This window comes from Phyllostomus discolor, chromosome 14, assembly GCF_004126475.2.
Source record: "Phyllostomus discolor isolate MPI-MPIP mPhyDis1 chromosome 14, mPhyDis1.pri.v3, whole genome shotgun sequence".
In the NCBI taxonomy this organism is placed as follows: Eukaryota; Metazoa; Chordata; class Mammalia; order Chiroptera; family Phyllostomidae; genus Phyllostomus; species Phyllostomus discolor.
In genome coordinates this window covers 6,492,847-6,518,726 of record NC_040916.2, presented here as the reverse complement: position 1 = coordinate 6,518,726, position 25,880 = coordinate 6,492,847, and the positions used below count along the sequence as shown (strand labels likewise).

The following is a 25,880-nucleotide window of genomic DNA, read 5'->3' as shown; positions in this document are numbered from 1 at the left end:
CAAGGGCAACTGTGAATAAGTGGAAAGCATATGGTACATGCCACTATAATACATGCTCAATAAGTGGTAGCTACTTTTTTAAAATAAGATCAAGAAATGGCATGATATTTAAAAAATAAATTAATTGCATACAAGAAATTTGATCTCAAAATAAATATGAATTATAAAATGGCAATAGAAACATGCCTATCAATAATCACTTTGAATATATATGGATTAAATGCACCAATGAGAAAGCATAGGGTAGCTAAATGCATAAGAAAACAAGACCTACATATATGCTGCCTGCAAGAGACTTGCTTCAGGTCAAGAGACACACAGAGGCTGAGAGTAAATGGATGGAAAAAGGTACTGCATGCAAATAGAAACCAAAAGAAAAAAAATGGGGATAGTAATACTTATATCAGACAATTAGACTTTAAAACAAAAGGTATGATAAAAGACAAATAAGAACATTACATAATGATAAAGGGATCAATTCAACAAGATGATATAACCCTTGTAAACATTTATACACCCAACATAGGAGCACCACAATATATAAGGCAATTACTAATGTATATAAATGGAGAGACCAACAATAATACAGTCATAGTAGGGGATTTTAACACACCATTAACATCAATGGATGGATCCTCAAGACACAAAGTCAACAAGAAAACATTATACAGATGGATTTAATTAATATTGGTAGAGCATTTTACTCCAAGTAACAAAATATACATTCTTTTCAAATGCACATGGAACATTTACCAGGATAGACCATGTTAGGCCACAATACAAGTCTCAGTGAATTGAAAAAGACTGAAATCATATCAAGCATCTTCTCTGATCACAGTATTATGAAATGAGAACTCAATTACATGAACAACACTGAAAAACACACAAACACACAGAGGCTAAATGATGTTACTAAACAATGAATGGGTTAACAGTGAGATCAAGGAAGAAATTGAAGCATAACCTAAGACAAATGAAAATGAGAACACAACAACCCAAAAATCTATGGGACAGAGTGGAAGCAGACTGAAGAAGGAAATTCATAGCATAATGGGCCTCAAGAAACAAGAAAAATCTCAAATAAAAAATCTAACTTTACACTTAAAGGAAGTAGAAAAAGAACAACAAATAAATGAGCATTAAAAAAAGGAAATAATAAGGATCAGACTGGAAGTAAGCAAAATATAGTCTAAATAAACAATACAAAAAATTGATGAAACTAAGAGCAGGTTCTTTGAAAAAATAAATAAGATTGATCAACCTTTAACCATAGTCATCAAGAAAAAAAGAGGAATGACCCATATATAAATAAAATGAGAAATGAAAGAGGAGAAATGACAACTGACACCACAGAAATACAAAAAAAACTTATAAGAAAATACTAGAAATAATTATATGCCAACATTGGAAAATCTGGAAGAAATGAATAAATTCCTACATGCACTCTTCCAAAACCAAATAAAAAATTAAAACAACAACAACAAAATCTGAACAGACTGATTATGAGAAATGAAATAAAAGCAGTAATCAAGAAACCCCCAACAAACAAAAGTCCTGGATTGGATGGTTTCACAGATGAATTTTACCAAGCATTCAAAGAAAAATTTACACCTATAGTTCTCAAACTATTACAAAACATTCAAGAAAAGAAAACTCCCAAGATCATTTCAAGAAGCCAGCATTATCCTTATTTTAAAACCAGATAAAAGATATTGCAAGGAAAGAAAATTATAAGCCAATATCCCTAATGCACATAGATACAAAAATCCTCAACAAAATACTAGAAAACTGAAATCATCAATACATTAAAAAGATCACAGTCCACCCTGGCTATTGTGGCAAAGGGTCTCTGGTTCACTTCCCAGTCAGGGCACATGCTTGGGTTGCAGGCCAGGTCCCCAGTAGGAGGCACTTAAGAGGCAACCACAAGCGCAGGCTGCAAACCAAAGTGTTGCAGGTTTGATTCCTAGTCAGGGTACATACCTGGGTTGCAGGCCATGACCCCCAGCAACTGCATATTGATGTTTCTCTCTCTCTCTCTCTCCCCCTCCCTTCCCTCTCTAAAAATAAATAAATAAAATCTTAAAAAAAAGAGGCAACCACACATTGATATTTCTCTCCTTCTCTTTCTTCCTCCTCTATCTCTCTCTAAAAGTAAATAAATAAAATGCTTTTTTAAAATCCAATCAATAAAAACAATTAAAAATAAGATTTATAGGAACAAATATAAAGGGCACAGGGACAAAAACTAGGGGAGGTGGAAATGGGAAGGAGGTGAGGAGGGATGGGTGGGTGTGCTGGAATGGGAGTAGAGGATAGGAAAATGTACTTGAACAATGATTAAAATGAAAGTTAAAAATAAATAAATAAGATCACAGTCCTGGCCAGGTAGTTTTGTTTGCAGTATTGTCCCTACACTACAAGGTTGTGGGTTTGATCCCCAGTTATCAGGGAACATACAAGAATCAATGAATGCATAGATGGGTGAAACAATCAATCAATGTCTCTGTCTCTCTCTTCCCCACCCTCCCCCTCTCCCTCCTTTTCTCTCTCTCTCTCTAAAAATCAATAAATAAAAATTTAAAAAATGATTATACACCATGACCAAGTGGGATTTATTTCTGGGATGCAAGGTTGGAACAATATCTGCAAATCAATTAATGTAATATACCACATTAATAAAATGAAATATAAAAGCCATATGATCATATCAATAGATGCACAAAAAGCATTTGAAAAAATTTAGCACCCATTCATGATAAAAACTCTCAGCAAAGTGGGAATAGAAGAAACATACCTCAATGTAAGAAAGGCCATATATGACAAACTTATAGCTCACATACACAATGGGGAAAAACTAAAAGCATTTTCCTTAAAATCAAAAAAAAAGACAGGGATGTCCACTTTCACCACTTTTAGTCAGCATAGTACTGGAAGTCCTAGCAACAGCAATAATGAAGGAAGAATTAAAAGGCATCCAAATAGAAAAGGAAAAAGTAAAACTATCATAATTTGCAGAATGGCATGATAGTATATCCTGAGACTCTTAAAGACTCCACCAAAACATTACTAGCACTGATAAATGAATAAAGTAGTGGAATAAAAAATTAATATTCAAACATAAACTGCATTTTTACTATTTTATTTTTTATATTTTTTAAAGATTTTATTTAATATTTCTAGAGGGGAAGGGAGGGAGAAAGAGAGGGAGAGAAACATCAATGTGTAGTTGTGTCTCTTGCACCCCCTACTGGGGACCTGGCCTGCAACCCAGATATTTGCCTGGACAGGGAGTTGAATGAGCGATCCTTTTACTTACAGGCTAGCACTCAATCCACTGAACCACACCAGCCAGAGCTAAGTTGCATTTTTATACACCAATAATGAACTATGAGAAAGAGAAACTAGAAAAGCAATCCCATTTACAATTGCATCAAAATAAATAAATAAAATACCTAGGAATAAATTTAAGCAAAGAGGTAAAAGACCTATACTCAGAAAATTATAAGAGATTGAAGAAAGAAACTGAAGAAGATACAAATAATTGGAAGCACAATCCCTGTTCATGGATAGGAAGAATTAATATCATAAATTGTTTATACCACCCAAAGCAATCTATAGATTCAGTTCAGTCCCTATCAATATTTCACCTTTCTGCTTTCAAAGAAATAGAACTAAAATAAATAACGTAAACATGTATATGGAATCACAATCTTGAGAAAGAAGAAAGATGTTTGTTGTATCGTGCTACCTGATATCAAACTATACTACTAGCCTATAGTAATCTAAACAACATGATACTAGAATAAAAGCAGACACATAGATTAATGTTAAAGAATAGAGGACACAGACATAAACCCTATATGGTCAATTAATATATGAGAAAGGAAACAAGAACACACGATGGGGTAAAGACAACCTATTCAATAAATTGTGTTGATAAAACTGGACAGACACCTGTAAAATAAATGAAACTAAACTGCTTTTTATACCATAATCAGAATAAACTCAAAATGGATTAAAGACTTAGTGTAAAATTTGAAACCATAAAATTCCTAGGAGTAAACATAGGAAATAAACTCTGACATTTTTCTCAGCAATATTCTTTTCTGATATATATCCATGGGCAAGGGAAATAAACAAACAAAAAATAAACAAATGGGGCTACATCAAATTAAAAAGGTTTGCACAACAAATGAAACCATCAAAAAAACAAATGAGAGAAGATATTGGCAAGGATACATATGATAAGGGGTTGATATCTAAAATTAATACAGAACTCATATAAGTCAACATCAAAAACACCAAACAATCCAATTTAAAAATAGGCACAGGACCTGAAAAGACACTTCTCCAAAGAGGGCATACAGATGACCAACAGACAAAAGAAAACATGCTCATAATCACCAATCATCAGAGAATGCAAATTAAAAAAAACATAGTGAGTTATCACCTCACACCTGTCATAAAGGCTATCATCAGTAAATTAACAATCAACAAGTATTAGCAAGGATGTGGAGAACCCTGGTGCACTGTTGGTGGAAATGCAAATTGGTGTAGCCACTATGGAAACTGCACTGAGATTTCTCAAAAAATTAAAAATGGAATTGCATTATGATTCAGTGTTTACAATTTTGGGTATAGATCTGAAGAAAACCAAAAACTAAATTGAAAAAATATATGCACCCCTATGTTCATTGCAGCATTATTTACAATAGCCAAAATATGGAAGCAACCCAAGTGCCCATCAGTAGACAAGTAAATAAAAAAGCAGTGGTACCTATATACAATTGAATATTACTTGACCATAAAAATGAATGAAATTCTACCATTTGCAACAGTATGGATGGACCAAGAGGCTATTATGCTAAGTGAAATAAGTTAGTCAAAGAAAGACAAATATCATATGATTTCACTTAAAGGAGGAATCTAAAAAACCGAATAAATGAACAAACAGAACAGAAACAGACACATAGAGAGAACAAACTGATGGTTGCCAGAGAGGTTGGAGCTTGAGCATCTGGGTGAAAACGGTGAAGAGATTAAGAAGTACAAATTGATAGTCATGGGAATCTAAAGCACAGAATAGAAAACATAGTCAATAATATTGTAATAATAAGTCTGGTGACATGTGGATACTTAAAATATCAGGGGAATCACTCTGTAAATTACATGATTGTCTAACCACTGGGCAACACAGCAGAAACTAATATAGAATAATATTAAATGTCAATTATAATTGGAAAATAACATTTAATTCCCCAAAATAAAATTTGATTTCAAAATTAGTTGTATTTTTATCTTAACAATTGACTCAAGCTTAATTTAAAATTGTTAAATTATCATGTATTTTTTGCAGAAAAATATTTCAACAAAGTTAGCTCTATAACAAATTTTATAGAGTTCGGGTTTATTGAAAAATTTATATAAAAATTGGGTGTATTCAACTTAAAACTTTGGGCCCAGAGGTGTCATAAAAATTGAAGACAGTAACCACATACATGTGTTAAAATTAATTAACTAAATCTAGATGAACAATTGTATTAATATAAGCCACAAAATCAATATTGAGTGCAAAAAAAGCCACTTTAGATCAGGAAAATATGACATGCTTTTTATGTAAATTATAAAAAGTATATACAAAAATATTATATACTATTTACAGATACATATATGTAACATAAGAATAAAAACAGAGAAAAGTTTGCACACGAATCTCACCCTTAATTGACTCAGGGTGAGAGAAAGGGAATGGAGAAATGTTCAAGGGAACTATAATGGGAATGTCTGTAATGGTTAAATTCTTTAACATATCTGGATACTGGCAAATAGGCTTTAAGATAACAATTATGAAAAATTTTTTCATTATCAAAATGTGGTCATTATGTGTGACATTGTGTTTAAAAACATAATTGTTTAATGCCATTGAAGAGTGACCTAAACTAGGCAGAAATTGAAGATTCAATGTTAAAGAGAGAAACTAAGTGGAGTGAGATTTTTTAAAAAATATTTCCTTTATTTATTTTTAGAGAGAGGGGGAGAGAGAGACAAATCAATGTGTAAGAGAAATATCAGTTGGATGCCTCTTGCATGCCCCCAGCTGGGGACTGAATCCACAATCCAGACATATGCCCTGACTGGTGTCTTTTTGGGTTTGCGAGATGACACTGAACTCACTGAACCAGTCAGGTATGGAATAAGATATTGAGTAATTATGTGTATTTGGCTTTTTACCTAATGGAATAAAGAAATATATAAAAATAATTTCAACAATAATGTTTAATGTCTCATGTTTCAAAAAGTATCCGGGTGATGGAATAATAGACTTCAAGGTAGCAATTACAAAATCCGGACAAAATATTGGAAAACAACAATAACAATGATTTCAAGGCCCTGGAGAACAAATGAATGTGAGCACAGGCAGAAGTGGATCAAAGCCAAGAGAGAGAACTGCATGCACTGAGATTTGCACACATGCAGCTGCGGGAAATCCCTAGGCCATGTGGTTTTGGGAGCAGAAACTCACAGTCTCACTGGCTCGACAAGTCAGAGGACAGGCCAAGCATCTGGAAAGTGATGGGGCAAATCTAAGGGGCTGCTGATGTTCTATTTCTTGACATTTGAAGTGGTTACACAGATATTTGCTTTAGAAAAGTTATTGAGCTACATATATATATTTTATGCAGTTTTCTGTATGTGCACTGACTTCAATAAAAATGTTAAAATGTTTTTTTGAAAAATATCTCCTAGCTCAGTGCTACTGAAATTTTCTATGGAAGAAAAGAAAAGAGAAAAGAGAGAAAAGAGAAGAGAAGAGAAGAGAAGAGAAGAGAAGAGAAGAGAAGAGAAGAGAAGAGAGGTATCTCTATTGGAGAACAAGAATATCTATAAAAATGGCCATATACTGGGCAAATTGTGAGACAAGATGACATCCTGATGGTCTGGAGAAGCATTAATTAGTAAGAGGGCTTTATTTATTCACTCAACAGGTATTTCCAAAGTCTATAGTACATTTTATTCCCTTTTTATAGAAAATATCTTTATTTAAAGAGCCCTATACTGATATGAACTATAAAAAAACAAACAAACAAAAAAAAACCAACAACAACTCTGTGTGTTCAATTCCTTAGAAGACACTGTTGAGATGCTTTACCAAATTACCAACTCTAGGGAATCTGGAGAGATTTTCTAGCTATATAAGGGATGGGTGTCTGTCAATGAACCAGACCCAGAAGAAGGATGGCATATATTTGGCTCTTTGAAGGGTCGTGAAGAACTCAATGACTCTCTACAGCTAATATAAAAAACAGAATTTTTTTTACCAGTCTTAATTTACCATTGTTTTTGTGGGGCCAAGCCTTTTTCTTTGTTTAAAGATTTGCCCTACCACAATCCAAGTCTGCCTCTGAAGGAAGCACAGAACATTAATATGAAAAAAAACTCTGGCTACAGTAAATCAGGCTATTTAATTATGTAATCCTGGTTAAGCTCAAATTTCCACCATAACACATGTGATTCATACTCAGGAATGTGTAGAGCACCAGCTCACCTGCAGAAGGGGTTCCTTTTCCTGTAGGTGTGCTTGCATGAGAAGGCGTGGTTAGCCTGGGAACAGCTGTACTCCGTGTTGCTGAAATAGGAGCAGAGGGCAGTCTTTGTGTTGTGTGGAGACTCTTAGTCACTGGAGCATGTACAGCAGTGAACTTTTGTGTTCCTGGAAGACTCCGTGTAAATGAAGCTTTTGCTGTTGTGAGTCTTTGGGTTTTGGGGGTAGCTTGTGTAACAGAAGAATTTGCCATGATGGGAGTCTGGGCTGCTGGAGGGGTCTCTATAGACAGAGCATTTGATACAGGGGTTATTTTAGCTATTGTGACTGAATCGTTTGCTGTGATGGGTTTCTGAGGAGTTGATGGGTTTTCCATAACTGAAATATTTGAGGTGGGTTTCTGAGGATTAGTTGGAACATGTAAGGTGGATTTATGAGAAATTAGTAGGGTCTTTGTAGCTGAAGAATTTATTTTAGTGGGTTTTTGAGGAGTTGATGTGGCTTCCGTAGCTGCAACATTTGCAGTGATAGGTTTCTGAGATGAGGGGAATTCTATAGCTGGAATATTTAATGTGGATTTCTGAGGAGTCAATGGGGCTTCTGTAGCTGAAAAGTTTACTGTGGTGAGTTCCTGAGGAGTTGATGCGACTTCTGTAGCTGGAACGATTACTGTGGTGTGTTTCTGAGAAGTTGATGGAGTTTTAGTACCTGGAACATCCACTGTGGTGGGTTTCTGAGGAGTTGATGGGGCTTTGGTACCTGAACCATCCACCGTGGTGGGTTTCTGAGGAGTTGATGGGGCTTTGGTACCTGAAACATCCACTGTGGTGGGTTTCTGAGGAGCTGGTGTGACATTAGAAGTTGGAGGACTTCCTGTGGAGGAAAAATGTCATTCACATATTAGTTAAATAATGCTGTTAAAATTTATAAACCAATTGATTACTTGATGACTCTTCTCTCCCCAGACCCAAACACCTAAATATGACATTTAGGAAACCAAGTCTTGTTGTGCATTTCCCAAGGAACTGAACTGCTATGCTGATTTTACTTCAATATAAACTATACCTACAGGCAACTAAATGCACCAAGTAGTACTGAGAAGATTAAACTGCTTTCTGTGTGAAGAAGGAAAGCCAAAGTCAGAGTTGGCAGTGATCTCATTCTGTGACACACCCCAAATAAAGATATTTTCCCTCAGAAAGTGTCTTCCTTTGCTCATGCCAAGACCAAAGAACAGCAGGATGCAAACACTGGACAACAGAGATAATCACAACAGAGATCACCCAGAGTTTCTGTTCCCATAGCTTTCAGGATATGTTAGTGACCTTGGAAACTTATTTCACTTCTTTTTTAAAGTAATCAAGTCAGTCAGAATGAAATTACTCCCTTTATCTGCTTTTGTGCTGTTTACCAACTTTACAAACATTAATTTAGTTCCTTTTGGATTTAGGTGAGCCAACAAATGCCTAAAGTGCAACTTCAGTTAAGATCTTATTCTGAGAATCATAAGTAAGGGCCTGGTACAGTGACTTGGGTTGCCTAGACAACCTCCCTCTCACAGCAGTTCTGAGTAGTACTTGGGCCTGTTCTACCACATCCTAGAGACCAAGGTTTCTAATCCCTCTGAACTTTGGTTTTCTCACCTATAAAGTGAGTGGCCCTCCTCTGGCTATCTCTCTCTACTACTTGGGTATTTGCAGAGCTGAAGCAATGTGCTCATTGAGAGCACCTCCCCCACCCCATTTTAAATCCTGTTTCAGGGACTGGCATTCAGAATTTCCTATGCTAATACCCCTTTCAAGGCCTGCGAGGGTCCTTCCTCCTGGTCTACACTATTTTTCCTCCCCTCCCCTCCCCACTCCCTCCTTCCTTCCCTCTCTCTCTCTTTCTTTCCTTCTTTTCTTTCTTTCTTTCTTTCTTTCTTTCTTTCTTTCTTTCTTTCTTTCTTTCTTTCTCTCTTTCTCTCTTTCTCTCTTTCTTTCTCTCTTTCTTTCTCTCTTTCTTCCTCTCCCTCTCCCTCTCCCTCTCCCTTCCTTCCTTCCTTCCTTCCTTCCTTCCTTCCTTCCTTCCTTCCTTCCTTCCTTCCTTCCTTTCTTTTCTTTCTTTCCCCTCTTTTTTCTTTTCTTTCTTTCTTTTTTTTTAATTTATATTTTAGAGATAGGGAGAGGGAGAAAGAGAGGGAGAGAAATATCAATCAGTTGCCTCTTGCACACCCCCAACTAGGGACCTGGCCCACAACCCAGGCATGTGCCTTGACCAGGAATCGAACCAGTGAACTGGTAACCTTTCAGTTCACAGGCTGGTGCTCAACCCTACCAGCCAGGGCCACCCTCCCTTTTTTAAAATATGTAATGCTTCATATATTTGCACATCAACTTTATTCAAGGGACATTCTAATTGTCTCTGTATTGTTCCAGTTTTAGTATATGTGCTGCTGAAAGGAGCACATGGTATATATACTTGAGGATGGTCTATACTGTTGATGTGCATTCTTCTGTCCACAGTTCAGTGGAATGGGGATAAGGGTCATAGGGCACTTGAGGTGTGTAGACTGAGTTGTCCATTTACAGGCACCAGAGGCCCCTCATTGAAAGAAGGGGGTGACTATTCAAGAAAGGCTGGGTCTTAGACCAAAGACTTTCATATCTATTCTACTTAACTATTAGAAGAAATGACAAGATAGTAAATGACCAAATGCAATGCAAATTTTAGATTGTTTTTAATCCTTTATCTCCAAAGCTAATAAATTAAGGAACATTACAAACAAAAGTTTTTACATAAGCTAAGACTTATATTAAAAGGTGAGTTTAGCACAAATATTCAGTGTGAATAATTAATTTTTTATTTTTTATTTTTTAAATTTTTGTTATTGTTACTCAAGTACAATTGTCTCAACTTTTCTACCACCACTGTCTCTTGTCAGACCTACCCCCACCTCCCACCCTCAAACCTTTCCCCCTTTGGTTTTGCCCATGGATCCTTTATACATATTCCTTGACCACCCTTCCTCTTCTAGCCCCCGTTATCCCCCTTCTCCCTTCCCTCTGGTTACTGTCAGTTTGTTCTTTATTTCAATGTCTCTCATTATATTTTGCTTCTTTGTTTGTTTTGTTAATTAGGTGCCACTTGTAGGTGAGCTCATATGGAATGGAATACTATGCATCAGAAAGAAAGAAGGAGTCCCCACCCTTTTTGAGAGCCTGGATGGAACTGGAGAGCATTATGCTAAATGAAATAAGCCAGGTGGTGAAAGACAAACACCATATGATCACTGTGAATAATTCTTAATGCACAGAAAGTAATTTGTCATTGATTATTCAACCTGAAAACATGAATGTTTTGACTCTCAGTCTTACCTTGGCACTCTGGAAATGGATCACCCCAGTCAACACTATTTCCACTAACAAGACAGTAAGTAGAAGTCACACCAACTAATTTGTACCTAAATAATGAAGGGAGAAAAAAAGTTGAGTTCTTTTAAATTCTCCAGAATATCATCTTAAAATATTTACTATACCAGTAGTTGGAGACAAAACAACAGTTAATAAAAGTTTGTATGGCAGTTTAAAGAAACAGAAAACAATTTTAAAAGGTGATCCAAAGTATAAAAAAGTGTAAGATATGCAAGACATTTCGTATTTGGGAGGAGTAAATGTTAAAAAAAAACAAAGCATTTTAAATCATTTTATTTTTTTTTTAAATTGTTCAAGTCCAGTTGTCTCCATTTTCCCATCACCACTTTCTCATGCCCCACCCACTCCCATCTCCCACCCTCAATCCTATGTCCCTTCGGCTTTGTCCATGGGTCCTTTATACATGTTCCTTGATGACTCTTCTCCTTCTTTCCCCCATTATCCCTCTCCCACCTCCCCTCTGGTTACTGTCAGTTTGTTCTTTATTTCAATGTCTCTCATTATATTTTTATTGCTTGTTTGTTTTGTTGATTAGGTTCCACTCATAGGTGAGAGCATATGGTGTTTGTCTTTCACCACCTGGCTTATTTCACTTGGTATAATGCTCTCCGGTTCCATCCATGCTGTCATGAAGGGTAGGGGTTCCTTCTTTCTTTCTGATGCATAGTATTCCATTGTGTAAAAGTACATTGTTTTTTGATCCACTCATTGACTGATGGGCACTTAGGTTGCTTCTAGCACTTGGCTGTTATAAATTGCAGTGCTATGAACATTGGGGTGCATAGGTTCTTTTGAATTGATGTTTCAGGATTCTTAGGGTATAGTCCCAACAGTGGAATCATCAGGTCAAAAGGTAGTTCCATTTTTAGTTTTTCAAGGAAATTACATACTGGTTTCCACAGTGCTTACACCAGTTTGCATTCCCAACAACAGTGTCCTAGAGTTCCCTTTTCTCTGCAACCACCAGCACTTGTTTGTTGATTTGTTTATGATGACCATTCTGACTGGTGTGAAGTAGTATCTCATTGTGGTTTTAATTTTCATCTCTTTGATGGCTAACAATGCTGAGCATCCTTTCATATGTCTCTAGGCCCTTTGTATGTCTTCTGTGGAGAAGTATCTGTTCAAATCCTTTGCCCATTTATTACTTGGGTTGTTTGTCTTCATGGAGTGGAGTTGTGTGAGTTTTGTATATATTTTGGAGATCAAACCCTTGTTCCAGGTATCATTGGCAAATGTATTTTCCCATACAGTTGGTTCCTTTTTCATATTGCTGATGTTTTCTTTGTCTGTGCTGAAGCTTTTTATTTTGATGAAGTCCCATTTATTTCTTCTTTCCTTTAAGTCCCTTCCTCTAGGGGACATATTGGTGAAAATATTGCTGTGTGGAATATCTGAGATTTTCCTGTCTATGTTCTCCTCTAGGACTTTTATTGTCTTATATTTAAGACTTTTTTCCATCTTGAGTTTATTTTTGTGTATGGTGTAAGTTAGTGATCAAGTTTTATTTTTTACATATAGCTGTCCAGATCTCCCAACACCATTCATTAAAGAGGCTATTTTGACTCCATTTTATGCTTCTGCCCCCTTCGGCAAATATTAATCAACTGTAGAGACTTGGGTTTATTTCTGGGCTCTCTGTTCTATTCCATTGGTCTATGTGCCCGTTTTAATGCCAGTACCAGACTGTTTTTATTACAGTGACTTTGTAATATAGTTTGATGTCAGGTATTGTGATTTCACCTACTTTGTTGTTCTTTCTCAAAATGGTTGTGGCTATCAGGGTAGTTTATGGTTCCTTATAAATATTTGAAATGTTTGTTCTATATCTGTGAAATATGTCATTGTTATTCTAATAGGGATTGCATTGAATCTTTAAATTGCTTTGGGTAGTATGGAGATTATGATGATGTCAATTCTTCCTATCCATGAGCATGGTATATGCTTCCACTGATTTCTGCCTTCCTTAATTTCTTTCTTTAGTGTTGTGTAGTTTCCTAAGTACAGGTCTTTGATCTCCTTGGTTAGGTTTATTTCCAGGTACTTTATTTCTCTTGTTGCTATAGCATATGCAATTTTTTTCTTGGTTTCTCTTTCTGGTATTTCATTGTTGGTGTATAAAAATGCCTTCTATTTCCAAATATTCACTTTGTATACCACTGTTTTGCCAAATTCACTTTTTAGGTCAAGTAGTTTTTTGGTGTAGTCTATAGAATTTTCTATGTACACTATCATGTCATCTGTAAACAATGACAGTTTTGTTTCCTCTTTTCTAATTTGGATGCCTTTTATTTCTTATTCTCATCTGATTGCTGTGGCTAGGATATGTTGAATAGAAGCGGTGAAAGAGGCATTGTCTTGTTCTTGATCTTGGGAAAGCTTTTAATTTTTGGCCATTGAAGATGATGTTGACTGTAAGTTTTTTCATATATGGTCTTTAGTATGTTTTTAGTCCCCTCTACTCCTACTTTACTGAGCATTTTTATCATAAATGAATGCTCTGCCTTATCAAATGCTTTTTCTGCATCTATTTATTGGATTATGTGGTCTTTGTCTTTCGTTTTGTTTATGTGTTGTATTATGTTTATTGATTTGTGAATATTGTACCATCCTTTTGTCCCTGGAATGAATCCAACTTGATCACGGTATATGATCTTTTTAATGCATTGTTGGATGCAGTTTGTCAATATTTTGTTGGGAATTTTAGCATCTATGTCCATCAGCAATATTGGCCCATAGTTTTCTTTCTTTGTTGTGTCTTTATCTGGTTTTGGGATTAGGATGATGCTGGCCTTATAAAAAGAGTGTGGGAGTCTTCCTTCTTGGATTTTTTGGAATAGTCTGAGGATAGGAATTAGCTCACCCTTAAATGTTTTGTAAAATTCTGCTGTGAAACTGTCTAGTCTAGGATTTTTGTGTACCAGGAATTTTTTTATTACTGCTTCAGTTTCACCAGCTGTTATCAGTCTGTTCAAGTTTTCTGCTTCTTCTTCATTCAGTTTTGGAAATTATATTTTTCTAAAAATTTGTCCATTTCACACCAATTTCTTGGCATATAGTTGTTCATAATAATTTCTTACAATACTTTGTATTTCTGTGGTTTCAGTTGTAATTTATCCTTTTTCACTTCTGATTTCATTCATTTGGGACCTCTCCCATTTTTCTTAATGAGTCTGGTTAAAGAACTGTCCATTTTTGTTTATCTTTTCAAAGAATAGGTGCCTGGATTTATTGATCTTTTGAATGGTCCTTTTAGTATCTAAGTCATTTGATTCTGCTCTGATCTTGATTATTTCCTTCCTTCTATTCACTCAGTTCTTACAGATGTAGGGTTAGGTTGTTTATTTGAAATGTTTCTATCTTTTATAAGTAGACCTGTATCACTATGAACTTCCTTCTCAGGACTGCCTTCACTGTGTCCCATAGGTTTTGGAATGTTGTGTGTTCATTTCATTTGTTTCCAGAAACTCTTTGATTTCTTCCTCGATCTCATTCTTACTCCATTTATTGTTCAATAGTATGCTCTTCAGTCTCCATGAGTTTGAATGTTTTTGAGTTTTTTCCTTGAGGTTGGTTTCTAGTTTCAAACCCTTGTGGTTGGAGAAAATGCTTGATATGATTTCAATTTTGTTGAATTTGTTGAGGCTTGTTTTGTGTCCTATTATGTGGTCTATCTTTGAAAATGTTCTGTGTGCATTTGAAAAAAAATTGTATTTTGTTTTTTGGGGATGAAAACTTCTAACTATATCAGTTAACTACATTGATCTACATTCAGTTCCACAATATCCTTGAGATTTTGTTTGGAAGATCTATCCATTATTGACAGTATTGTGTTAAATTCCCCTACTATAACTGTGTTGCTGTCTATATCTTTCTTGAAGTCCTCCAAGACTTTTCTTATATATTTGGGTTATCCTATGTTGAGTGCATATATGAATTCTTCCCTTGAGTATTATGAAGTGTCCTTGTGTGTCTTTTTTTATAGCCTTTGTTTTAAAGTCTATTTTTTTTTCTGATATAAGTATTGTTACCATGGCTTTCTTTTTCCTATCCATTCTCTTCGAATATTTTTTCCCAATCCTTCACTTTTAGTCTGTGGAGGTTTTTTTGTTCTGAGATGGATCTCTTGTAGGAAGCATATATATGGGTCATGTTTTCTTATCCATTCAGCTACCCTATGTCTTTTGATGGGAGCATTTAATCCATTTACATTTAAGGTTAGTATTGTTATTCATAACAATAATAATTGTAAGGTTATTATATTATTTAAGGCTATTTTCCCCCTTTGTACCTGTGTTCCCCTCTCTCTCACTCTTTTTCTTCATCTATTTAAAGCAGTCCTGTAGCATATCTTGCACTACTGGTTTGGTGGAGGTGTATTATTTTAGCCTTCTTTTTTCTAGGAAACTCCTTATTTCATTTTCCATTTTAATTAAGAGCCTTGTTGGGTAGAGTCATCCTGGCTGCAGGCCTTTATTTTTCATTACTTGGAATATTTCTTGGCATTCCCTTCTGACTTGTAGTGTTCCTGCTGAGAAGTCAGCTGCTAGTCTTATTAGGGCTCTCTTATATGTTACTTTCTGTATTTCCCTTGCTGCCTTTAAGATTCTCTTTTTGTTTTTGAATTTGTCATTTTAATTATGATGTATCTTGGATGGGCTTCTTTGGATTCCTCTTGCTTGGGGCCCTCTGTGCTTCCTGGACTTATGTGACTTTTTCTCTCATCAAATTAGGGAAGTTTTCCATCATTACTTTTTCAAACAGGTTTTCTATTCCTTGATCCTCTTCTTCTTTTTCTGGTATCTCTATTATACAGGTATTATTACATTTCATGTTGTCCTGCAATTTCCTTAACCCCCTTCCATTATTTTTAAGTCTTTTTCTTTTTCTTATCTTGATCATGCTGGGGGTTCTTCCTATGTTGTCCTCCATCTCACTGATTCAGTCATCTGCTTCATCTAGCCTGCATTTGATTCCTCCTACTGTGTTCTTCATTTCAGAAATTCTATTCTTCATTTCTTCTTGGCTCTTGTTGATTGTTTTTATGTCCTTTTCCACACTGATATAATAAGTTCTTTGTAGTTTCCCTGTAATTTTTGGTAATTCTCACTAAGCTTATTGAGCTTTCTTATAACCATTCTTTTGAACTGAATATCTGGTAGTTTACTTGCCTCTATTTCATTTAGCACTCTTTCTGAGAATTCCTCCTTTCCTTTCAATGGGGAGCTATTTCATTTTAAAATGATATGGATGCTTGGGACTTCCGAACAAGATGGAGGGGTAGGTAGATAAGCTTCACTTCTTCACACAACCAAAAGAAGGATAACAAAAAATTTAAAATAAAAAACAACCAGAACTGCCAGAAAATCGAACTGTATGGAAGTCTGACAACCAAGGAGTTAAAGAAGAAACATTCATCCAGACTGGTAGAAAGAGTGGAGACAGGAAGCTAGGGCAGCAAGGAAGTATGACAAGGTGGTTCATGGGATACAAAGCAGTCCTATATTTGAGTGCAGATAAGTTGGGAGGAACAACTGGGGAGTTAGACAGAGCAGGCAACTCAGGGTTCCATCGCAGGAAACTAAAGCCTCAAAACCTTTGGCTGTAAAAACTGTGGTGGTTACAGCAAAAGGAGAAACTCCCAGTCTCACAGGAGAGTCTGTTGAAGGGGCCCATAGGATGGTAGAACATACTCAAGCCAATCCACCCAGGAATCAGCATCCGAAAGGGCACAATTAGCTGTGGGTACCAGGGCAAGTAACTAAAAGTGGGGTGAGAGTCCAACAAGCCACATTGTTCCCTCCTGGACCCCTCCTCCACATACAGCATCACAACACAGTGAGGTGGGTTGCCTCACCCTAGTGAATACCAAAGGCTCTGCCCCTTACAACATAACAGGTACACTGAGACAAAGTAATATGGCCCAAATGAAAGAACAGATCAAATCTCCAGAAAAAGAACTAAGCAACAAGAAGACAGCCAACCTATCAGATACAGAGTTCAAAGCACTGGTAATCAGGATGATCACAGAAATGATTGAGTACAGATGCAAACTAGGGGAAGAAGTGAAGGCCATGCAAAGTGAAATAAAGAAAAATATAAAAGGAACCAACAATGAAGACAAGCAAATGGGGATTCAAATCAATAATTTGGAACAAAAGGAAGAAATAAACATTCAACTGGAGCAGAATGAAGAAACAAGAATTCAAAAAATGAGGAGAAGTTTAGGAACGTTTGTGACAACTTTGAACATTCCAACATCTGAATCATAGAACTGATAGGAGAAAAGGAAGAGCAAGAAATTGAAAACTTATTTGAACAAATAATGAAGGAGAACTTCCCAAATCTGGCAAAGGAACTAGACATGCAAGTCTAGGAAGCTCAGAATCCCAAGCAATTAGATCCAAGGAGAAACACATCAAGACACATCATAATTATATTACCCAAGATTAAAGATAAGGAGAGAATCTGAAAAGCAGCAAGAGAAAAGGAGAGAGTTACCTACAAAGGAGTGCCCATAAGACTATCAGCTGATTTATAAACACACACACACACACACACACACACACACAAACCCCAAAAACCTTATAGCCAAGAAGGGGCTGGGAAGAAGTATTCAAAGTCAGGAATGGCAGGGACCTACAACCTAGATTACTCTATCCAGCAAAGCTATCATTTAGAGTGGAAGGGCAGATAAAGTGCTTCCCAGATAAGGTCAAGTTAAAGGAGTTCATCATCACCAAGCCCTTATGATATGAAATGTTAAAGGGAATTATCTGAGAAAAAGAAGATCAAAACTATAAACTGTAAAAGGACAACAAACTCACAACTATCAACAACTGAATCTAAAAAACAAAAACAAACTAAGCCAATAGAACCATTAGAACAGGAATAGAATCACAGAAATGGAGATCATATGGAGAGTTATTAGCAGCGAGGGGGAAGGGGGAGAATGGTGGAAAAGGTACAGGGAATAAGAAGCATAATTGGTAAGCACAAAATAGACAAGAAGAAGCTAAAGATAGTATAGGGAATGGAGAAGCTAAAGGGCTATGTACAACCTAAGGACATGAACTAAGGCAGGGAGGGATGCTGGCAGGATGGGTGTACAGGGGGGAGGGGGTTTACAGGGAGAAAAAAATGGGACAACTGTAATAGTATAATCAATCAAATATACTTAAAAATAAAAATAAAATTATATAGATGCTTGAATATTTTATATTTCTGAGTTCTAAAAGATCAATACAACCTTCATAGAATAATAGAATGTACTTATATTTAAAGGGTTCAAACTCCTCCCAGATATGATATTAATGATCCAAACATCTGTGTTTAGTATAGGAGATAAGTGATACTGTTATTTTTATTTTGTAAATAATGGACATGTACAGAGTAAAATATTATAATTTAATTTGCAGATTTTAAATGAGAAAATCCATATAAAGTTTTAGCAGTATCTGCGACACTGATAATACTCAATGAGTGAGTTCTTTTACTCTACATAGAGAGCTTAGAAAAGACCTTAGGTAAAATATTTTCACACTAGAAATAAATGTTTTTAGCCTATGATACTTTATAATAGGTTGTTTATATATAGAAAAAAATATGCAAATTTGTTATTTAGGTAAATTAAAGATGAGTTTCACTTAGTACTTGAATTTAATTTCTGCAAGTATTATCACCATAAGGTTTTTCCTTTAGCAATCACATTTAAAATTCTATAATGAATCATAATATGTACTAAAATCTAAGAATTTAGAGAATTTGGTGCTGTAATATCTTCTTTTCTTTGCTCATTTTATTAAATTTAACTGCGATGAACTCATGAGAAAATCCTTGAACAGGCAGATTGTTTTATTGCTAATGGCTTGTAAACACTGGCCACATATCCAAAAATTTTCTTCTTAAATCCTAATTTTTCATTAAATATAAAGTGTTTAGTATGCAAAAACTTACCCTGTATTACATGAGAAGGTGAGGAGTCCACCAAATAATATGTCAGTTGTTATATTGACATGACCATTTAGTATTTCTCCAGGATTAGGACATGATTTTTCTAGAAGACAATACAAGTTGTTTTTTACAATGAATTGTCAGGCACATCTATGCAAATTCATCATTTGAATCACTGATAACCTCTCATCTGTAGACAGCTTAAACTCTACAGTCATTTTATAAGTTTCAAAAATGCAACATATTTAGAATACATACTGATTTCATTTCATTTAAGGTGATTTAATAAAATGTAAAATCTTTGAGTAAATTAATATTCCCATCTTGCAAGTATTTACTTTGCCTAATTTAAAATAAAATTATTCAGTGTTTTTTTAAAGAATCATTCTAAATAATACTATGTACATATAGTAATATGCATACATAGACTTTCAGCATAAAGGATGAAATACCACTTCCCAAAATACCATAGAATTAAGAATCTCTTTAAAACTGTACTTACTGTTGCAAAATTCCTCTGGTTTGGACCATGTAAAATTCTGAAGGCAAGTTAGAGTTTTTGGGAGGGAATAGTTTCTTGTGTAGCCCCTACGACAATCATATTCCACAACGGTACCCGGTGGGAAGTAATTTTGACTGTTATAAATGTCTTGAAGAGATGCAAAAAGTAGCCTGGTTGGAACATCGCAGCTACCTAAAAGTATTAACAAATGCAACAATAAGAAAAAGTGGTAACACTTTATTTTATAATTTATATTTAATTATTTGGAATTATCTGGTCCTTACACCCCTCCCTTTTCTGTGCATCTTTGTACATATTTGGTATCTATCAACATGACATTTATAGTGTCTCAAGAATATATTCAAATATATGTTTTCATTTCTAATTACTAGAGTCCTGTGAAGTAGATTTAGTATATAGATATCACTGTGAATACAATTTGAAAAAATATAGCCCATTTAAGTTGTCTGGCACAGTTCTGGTACTGACTCAGTATACGCCAGTTCCCTTAACCTGTCCTGTGTAGCACAGGGGTAGATGAGAACTGATAAACCCAGACCCCTGGGCTAGTATCTTGGACAACAACAATAGTAACAATAATAGCTAATATTTACGGAACACTTCTAAATGTTTTATATATATATATATATATATATTCATTTAATTTCACAACAAGCCACTGGGACAAGGATTAGATGAGCCAATGTGTACATAAAAGTATTTTAAAATTTTAAACATCTAGGCAAGTATGAATTTATAGAGGTATGGAATAGTGGGAGGGGCACTGAATTCATAGTCAAAAAACTCAAGTTTGAATCATGGCTTTTGTTGATCTCAAGGAAGTTATTTAATTCCCAAGGGCCTGTTTCCTCAACTGGAAAATGAGGATGAGTCCCTACTTAACTCATAAGGTTGTCTGGAGGATTAGGTGAAGTAATATATGTAGTCGAGTTATAAACTCTATAACCTGATACATGTACAAAGGCTTATGGACATCAACCTATTACCTTCTATCAAAGGTTAAAAAAACACTAAAGCCCATTTCATACCTGGTTTCAAGAAATACTTGTTGTTTATAACTACTTGTATATGTCAAAGCTAATACAGGGTTATACACAGAGTTTGAGGATATGTGTCTCAACATAATTACCAAACATGTTCATATGTAGTTTATTCCCTAAAAAAACACAACAGCACCTAGTGTTTATTTTCCCTGTTAGTTTGGAAGGTACAGTGTGTGTGTGTGTGTGGGGGGGGGGGTTAGGGGAAGTGTTAATGCAGAAGCAGGAGCTATTCTCAGAAGTAATGCCATCAATTAGCTGGAGTATAAAGTGCCAGCAGGTATACCCTGGGGTTTATAATGCTAGAAAACAATCAATTACCAGTCACTCCAACAAGGGATAAAATTTAACTTAACAAGATACATTCCATTCCCATAACTTTTTAAAGAAGAAATGAAGAACTTACGATTACAAAATTCTTCGATTTCTGACCATACATCGCCCTTGAGACAGAACACCGTGTCTGCCTTGTTAGGAAGTTTAGTAAACCCTTGATTGCATGTGTATGTTACCAGGGATCCTTCAGGAAAACTTGTAAGACCGTTCAATGATGCCTGAGCATTAGGCATATCTGGGGGAGGCCTGCAGTCACCTGGAGAGGAAAAAAAAAATGGAACTGAAGGAAACACTTATAGCAACATTCCTTTCCCAAGGCAATAAGGGAAGCAGCAATGACTTTTGATGCACATTTCCATTTCCATCCAGTGCTGAACTGACAGACCAAGAATTTGCTAGGCTCCCAGTCTTGTTAATAAAGTGGTTTAGTCTTTATCTCCACGCAGATACTGTTGCTAGGCACGCAATAAAGACACGCCCCCTTGGAACGTTACACCTGGAGATTTCAAATTTGTAGCTTCAGGTGTTGTATGCGACTAGATTCTTTTTAGGGGCTAGAGCCTTCAGCTAATTTGGTTTCCCACCCTGAAAGAAATGCCGGGGGATTGACAAATCACTCAATTCAAGCCCTGCCTTTCTGTTTCCCCACGTTTGGGGGCTCCACCAACTCACCAGCGTTTCCTCCATTCTCAATACTTCACTACTAAAGGCAGGCTAGCTGGGATCCAGCACATTGCTGGTTAGCAGCTGATATCCTTTTACTCTCCCATAGGATAGAGCCAGTAAGATCTCTGAGCCTCAAACGCAGAAGTTTATGGGAACAATTACAGATACCCCCATCCCTCACCTCACCAGGTCCCCAGACTTCTGGTTGTCACAGAGAAAGACCCAGCCCGTCCCACACAACCTAGGGGTTCACCCAGCGGGGCCAGGTCCCCGGCCCACTCACCCAGAGAAGCGCGGGGACACAGCAGCAGCAGCAGCAGCAGCAGCGGCAGCAGCGGAGTCAGCCAATTGAGGCGGCCCAGCACTTCGGGGGCGCACGGCCGGGCGGGACTCATGGCGCTGGACAGGGACCCGGCGCTGGCTCTCCGCAGCCTCGTAAGATTAAGCGGTTTAGGGCAAAAAGCTGTAAGTAGCAGCCGAGTAAACTGTTCAGCAATCAATTTAAATTAGCGACGTGGGTGGGTCCAGGGTTCTGGATTACCAAAGGGTGGAGCGAAGGGAGTTTGCCAACAGCAGATGCTGGGCGGGGCAAAGGCTGAGGCTCTAGCGTCACTGGCTTCACTCGATCCTTGACTAGGGAGGAAGGGTCCTGGGTAGGGAGGGAGACAGGCTCTTTGGCGCCAGATGCTGGGTCTTTTTGTTTCTTTGTAGGAGTGGGGCCTGAGACGAGCTGCCACCTGGAAATCTAAATATCTGCTTTCTAAATAAAACAAAAAATTGGGGGGAACAGAGGAGAGAGGAGTGTTTCAAGTAGCCAGGCTTGGCTCCCCAGGAATCTGAATTACTTTAGGAGGACCTTAAGCGCCCTTGGTACTGCAAAGCTAAGCGGCAGGTACGATGGATTCCGCTGCTTGGGGATGAGAAATGGTGCCCACCCAGGGACGTGGTGCCTTCAATTAGGAAGCCTGCCAAATGCCAACAAGTGGATGTGTAAGACTCTGTGCCAAACGACCCTTGAAGAAAGAAGGTGGGGCAACACAGCAGGGAGTGGCTGTTAGTTCCTACCGGGTTTGGGTGGAATCACTTTCTTTGCCAGGGTTCTCCATACTTACTAAGGGCCCCTCATGAATTCCACTTTGGGATTATTCTAGTCTGACTGCAGAGTGAAATTCACAGTGTGTTGAGTGGAAAGAAATATGAAAAACAAAAACCAGGTGCCAGAAAGCTAAATGATAAGGTGTTCGATTTAAAGAGGAAGGTTTGCTAGGACTTTATAAATTTATGCCCGTGGTTTTGGTGGGTAGCCACACATTAGAATCACATAAGAAGCTTTGTAAAAATCCAAATGCTTCTGATACCTAAGACAAGTTAAACTAGACTTTCTGGAAATAGGACAGGGGCATCAGGTTTATTTTAAGTGCTCCAGGTAAGTAATTCTACTGTGCAGCCAGGTGGAGAGCAACAGATTTACATGGTACTGGCCATAGTAAAGGTCCACACAGCTCAGAGCTCAGCCTGTCAACAACACTAAAGGATGTGAGTGGGAAGGCTAGACAGTTCTCATGGAGAGTAATGGCAATAAATTGTTTCTCTTTAGTAATTTACCTAAGTCTAGCTAGCAGAGTCCTAGCTTGGCTTTCTTATCTATACCTTGAACAGCTTACCTGGTTAAGTGAAATCCCTGTCCTGAAATTTTGCCTTAGTCTATGGACTTTGGGGTAACTATTGCATCCTGTTGTGATATTCTTTCTGAAATGCTTTTTGACCACTTTTTATAGGTTGATATGAGCTTTATAAAGAGGAAAACATCAGTTTTCAATAACAGTGTTTTCTCTGACTCATGTTTACTATACCAAAAAGAACTGTGTCACCCCATGCTAGAACTGATCCTATAGAGATTCCAGGGAAGGAATTCTGATGATCCTTCTTAATAAACTATCAGTATTAAAATATTGCAGAGTATAGAACCTGGGCTTTTAAAATCATCTAGTGTGGCTGTCATATTTTATAGTAAACCATCTTACTTTTACTCTCACATTTGATACAAAAATACAAAGCTTTTCAGGGCCCAGCAGTGTTTTAGAAGTGATACCAGGTCTTGGTTTATTCCCCTTAAGATCCTCTCCTGCCCTTACCTACCACACCCTTCTGCCACACACTTATGGGCAGGTAGTCTTTTTTTCTGCTTGAGCTCAAAGAACTGGTGTGAAAGGAAAGGTAGTATCAAAAGAATTGAAGGTCAAAATCAGTTATGGAGCTGTCAGAAAACAACTTTGATGTCTGTTAGAGGTGTTTATTAAGTGAACATAATAGTTTTTTTCAATCCAGAAAAAAACAACGAGCTCTGCAAAGTGTCAAAAAAAATTATCTCTGTCACCCAGCTTAGCTGCACTGAGTGCTCTAAGCATTTGCCTTCCAAAGTACATGGTTCTTGATAGTATTTTTAAAAGTAAGTATTATGAAAAATAACTGGGTGGACTCTTTAGTAACACTTATGGCCACTCCCAAATTTTCAGCACTCTGAGAACAAAAGAAAAAAGAGAAATCTATTGTTCATTTACTCAATGGTGTCAGATGTATGCAAGATTTATCCAGATGATCACTTAGTAAGTTGTATAATGTCTAATCACGGGGGTGTGCACCTGAAACTAATATAATGTTGTATATCAATTGATTAAAAAAATAAAAGTTTTATGCATTAGCAAAAAGTGTATGCATTAAGGAATATTAAATATGCAAATGTATAACTTACTAAAGATTACTTTAAATAATGACCTCAATAGTTGTGTTTCAATCACTTCATATACATTTATATCATTTCATCAACACAACTTCGTGAACTGGATATAATTGTCTACATTTTATAGCTGAAAAAAGAAAGCTGAGAAGTTAAATAATTAATCAAAATCTGTGTAGCTAATTAAGTGAGCAGGCCAGAATCTAAATCTGATCTGTTTGATTCCAAACTGATATTTACCTCTTTTACTATACCACATTGCATTCTTTTTATTGCAGTCAGTCAGCAGAGATATTTTCTATATAGAGGACACATAATTAGGTAATTTGGTTGATTTGGAAACCAAGCTCCTTCTGGTGTCAACAGTATACTTGGGTCTTCGTACTTGATCTGCCAAAAACTAGCTATGCATTCTCAGCCCATCACTGTATCCCTCAAGGCCTCATTTCCACATTAGTTAAGAAAGGGTTTAGGACTAAAATAATCTCTATAGAGCTTTCCAATTCCAAAGTGTTAAGTTTAGGTAACAAAATTAATTTAAATAATAGAAAATGGGTCTATGATTTTGGCAGAAATTAGTGAACACAGATTTTTACCCCTGTCCCAGGAATCATACAATGACTACATCAAAGACTTTTAATAAACTGGGAATCATCTAGTACCAGAAGCACATTAAAAAAGGGTCAATACTTGTGTTCAAGAATCTCTAATTGTGATATATATAAAAATTGTGACTTATAAGAAATGTATATTGGGTCCTTCAGATAACATAAATATGTTTCTCATAAATATTTGATCTTTGTCCAGAATTCCAGACTCACAACTCTCAGAAACTCTTGGAGTTTTCTAATGTTGAAATTGAAAAAGTTGTCTTTTGTTATGTTAAATGAAGTGACCTTTGGATCCTGATGTGGACCCCAACTCATGGGGTCCACCACATTGTAGATGAGGCACAAGAAATTCACATGGACTATCAAGTCCTGTGGAGGAAAAGGACAGTGTGGCTTCTCTCTCAGGAGGAGAAAAAACCTCAGCTTTAGCCTTGACAAGCTTTATTGCTTTTCTTGACACATTACATGATGGTCCTCATTTATTATCATGGGTTTGCTTTAGGTGGTTACCTTTTACAGAAAACAAAGGAGACAGTGCTGCTAATCACATCACAGAAGAAGGATATTTGCAAATGCAAAGGGAAAAGTGGTTGAACCAGTTACACCCCATACTGGGGAGGTTTAGCACAGATTTAGGAAGTTACAAGTAAGCACTTGCTGCCTTAATTCAGGGTGAAGGAATTTTAGCAAAAGCAAGTCTCAAAGTGGTCTAGGTACAATGCAGGCCTGATTCCTCACAGGAGAGCCTATCCGTGGGCATGGGTCCTGTGCATCTCCAAGTGGGATCTGGGCCCACCCCATGCAGAATGTTCTCCTATAGGACTTCACCAGAAATGGGGGCTGGTTGTCACTGGAACCAACAACTTGATTCAAAGGTGTGAACTTTAAGTCCTACCCCAGCCTTCTGGGAAGAAAGAGAGGCTGGGGTTAAATTAATAACCAATAGCCAATGATTTAATCAGTTGTGACTGTAATGAAGCCTATATAAAAACTCAAGAAGCTAGGGTTCAAGAAGTTTTAGGGTCTAGAATATGTGAAGGTATAAGGAAAGTGGT

The 25,880-nt window shown here is 36.6% G+C and overlaps 1 protein-coding gene and 1 non-coding gene across 12 annotated transcripts in view; both read right to left on the bottom strand.

Annotated features, from left to right (window-relative positions):
• CD55 (CD55 molecule (Cromer blood group)) overlaps positions 1-22,044 on the bottom strand; it is a 42,830-nt gene extending 20,786 nt beyond the window's left edge. For 2 of the 11 annotated variants that reach the window (XM_036015938.1, XM_036015940.1), the window contains exons 1-6: positions 21,761-22,039; positions 20,882-21,067; positions 19,415-19,606; positions 18,916-19,015; positions 10,903-10,988; positions 7,550-8,419 (exon numbers count right to left, since the gene is read on the bottom strand). In XM_036015938.1, coding sequence (XP_035871831.1) covers positions 7,550-8,419; positions 10,903-10,988; positions 18,916-19,015; positions 19,415-19,606; positions 20,882-21,067; positions 21,761-21,872 — 1,546 coding nt within the window. In that variant the 5' untranslated portion in view covers positions 21,873-22,039. Of the gene's footprint in view, positions 1-6,319; positions 6,567-7,549; positions 8,420-10,902; positions 10,989-18,915; positions 19,016-19,414; positions 19,607-20,881; positions 21,068-21,760 lie in introns of those variants that run through there. The other 9 variants (XM_036015941.1, XM_036015942.1, XM_036015948.1 and 6 more) reach the window with 8 other exon arrangements.
• On the bottom strand, positions 9,887-9,993 carry LOC114512193. The gene has a single exon (XR_003685775.1). It is a non-coding gene; the product is annotated as a U6 spliceosomal RNA (small nuclear RNA).
• Positions 22,045-25,880: the final 3,836 nt, after the last annotated feature.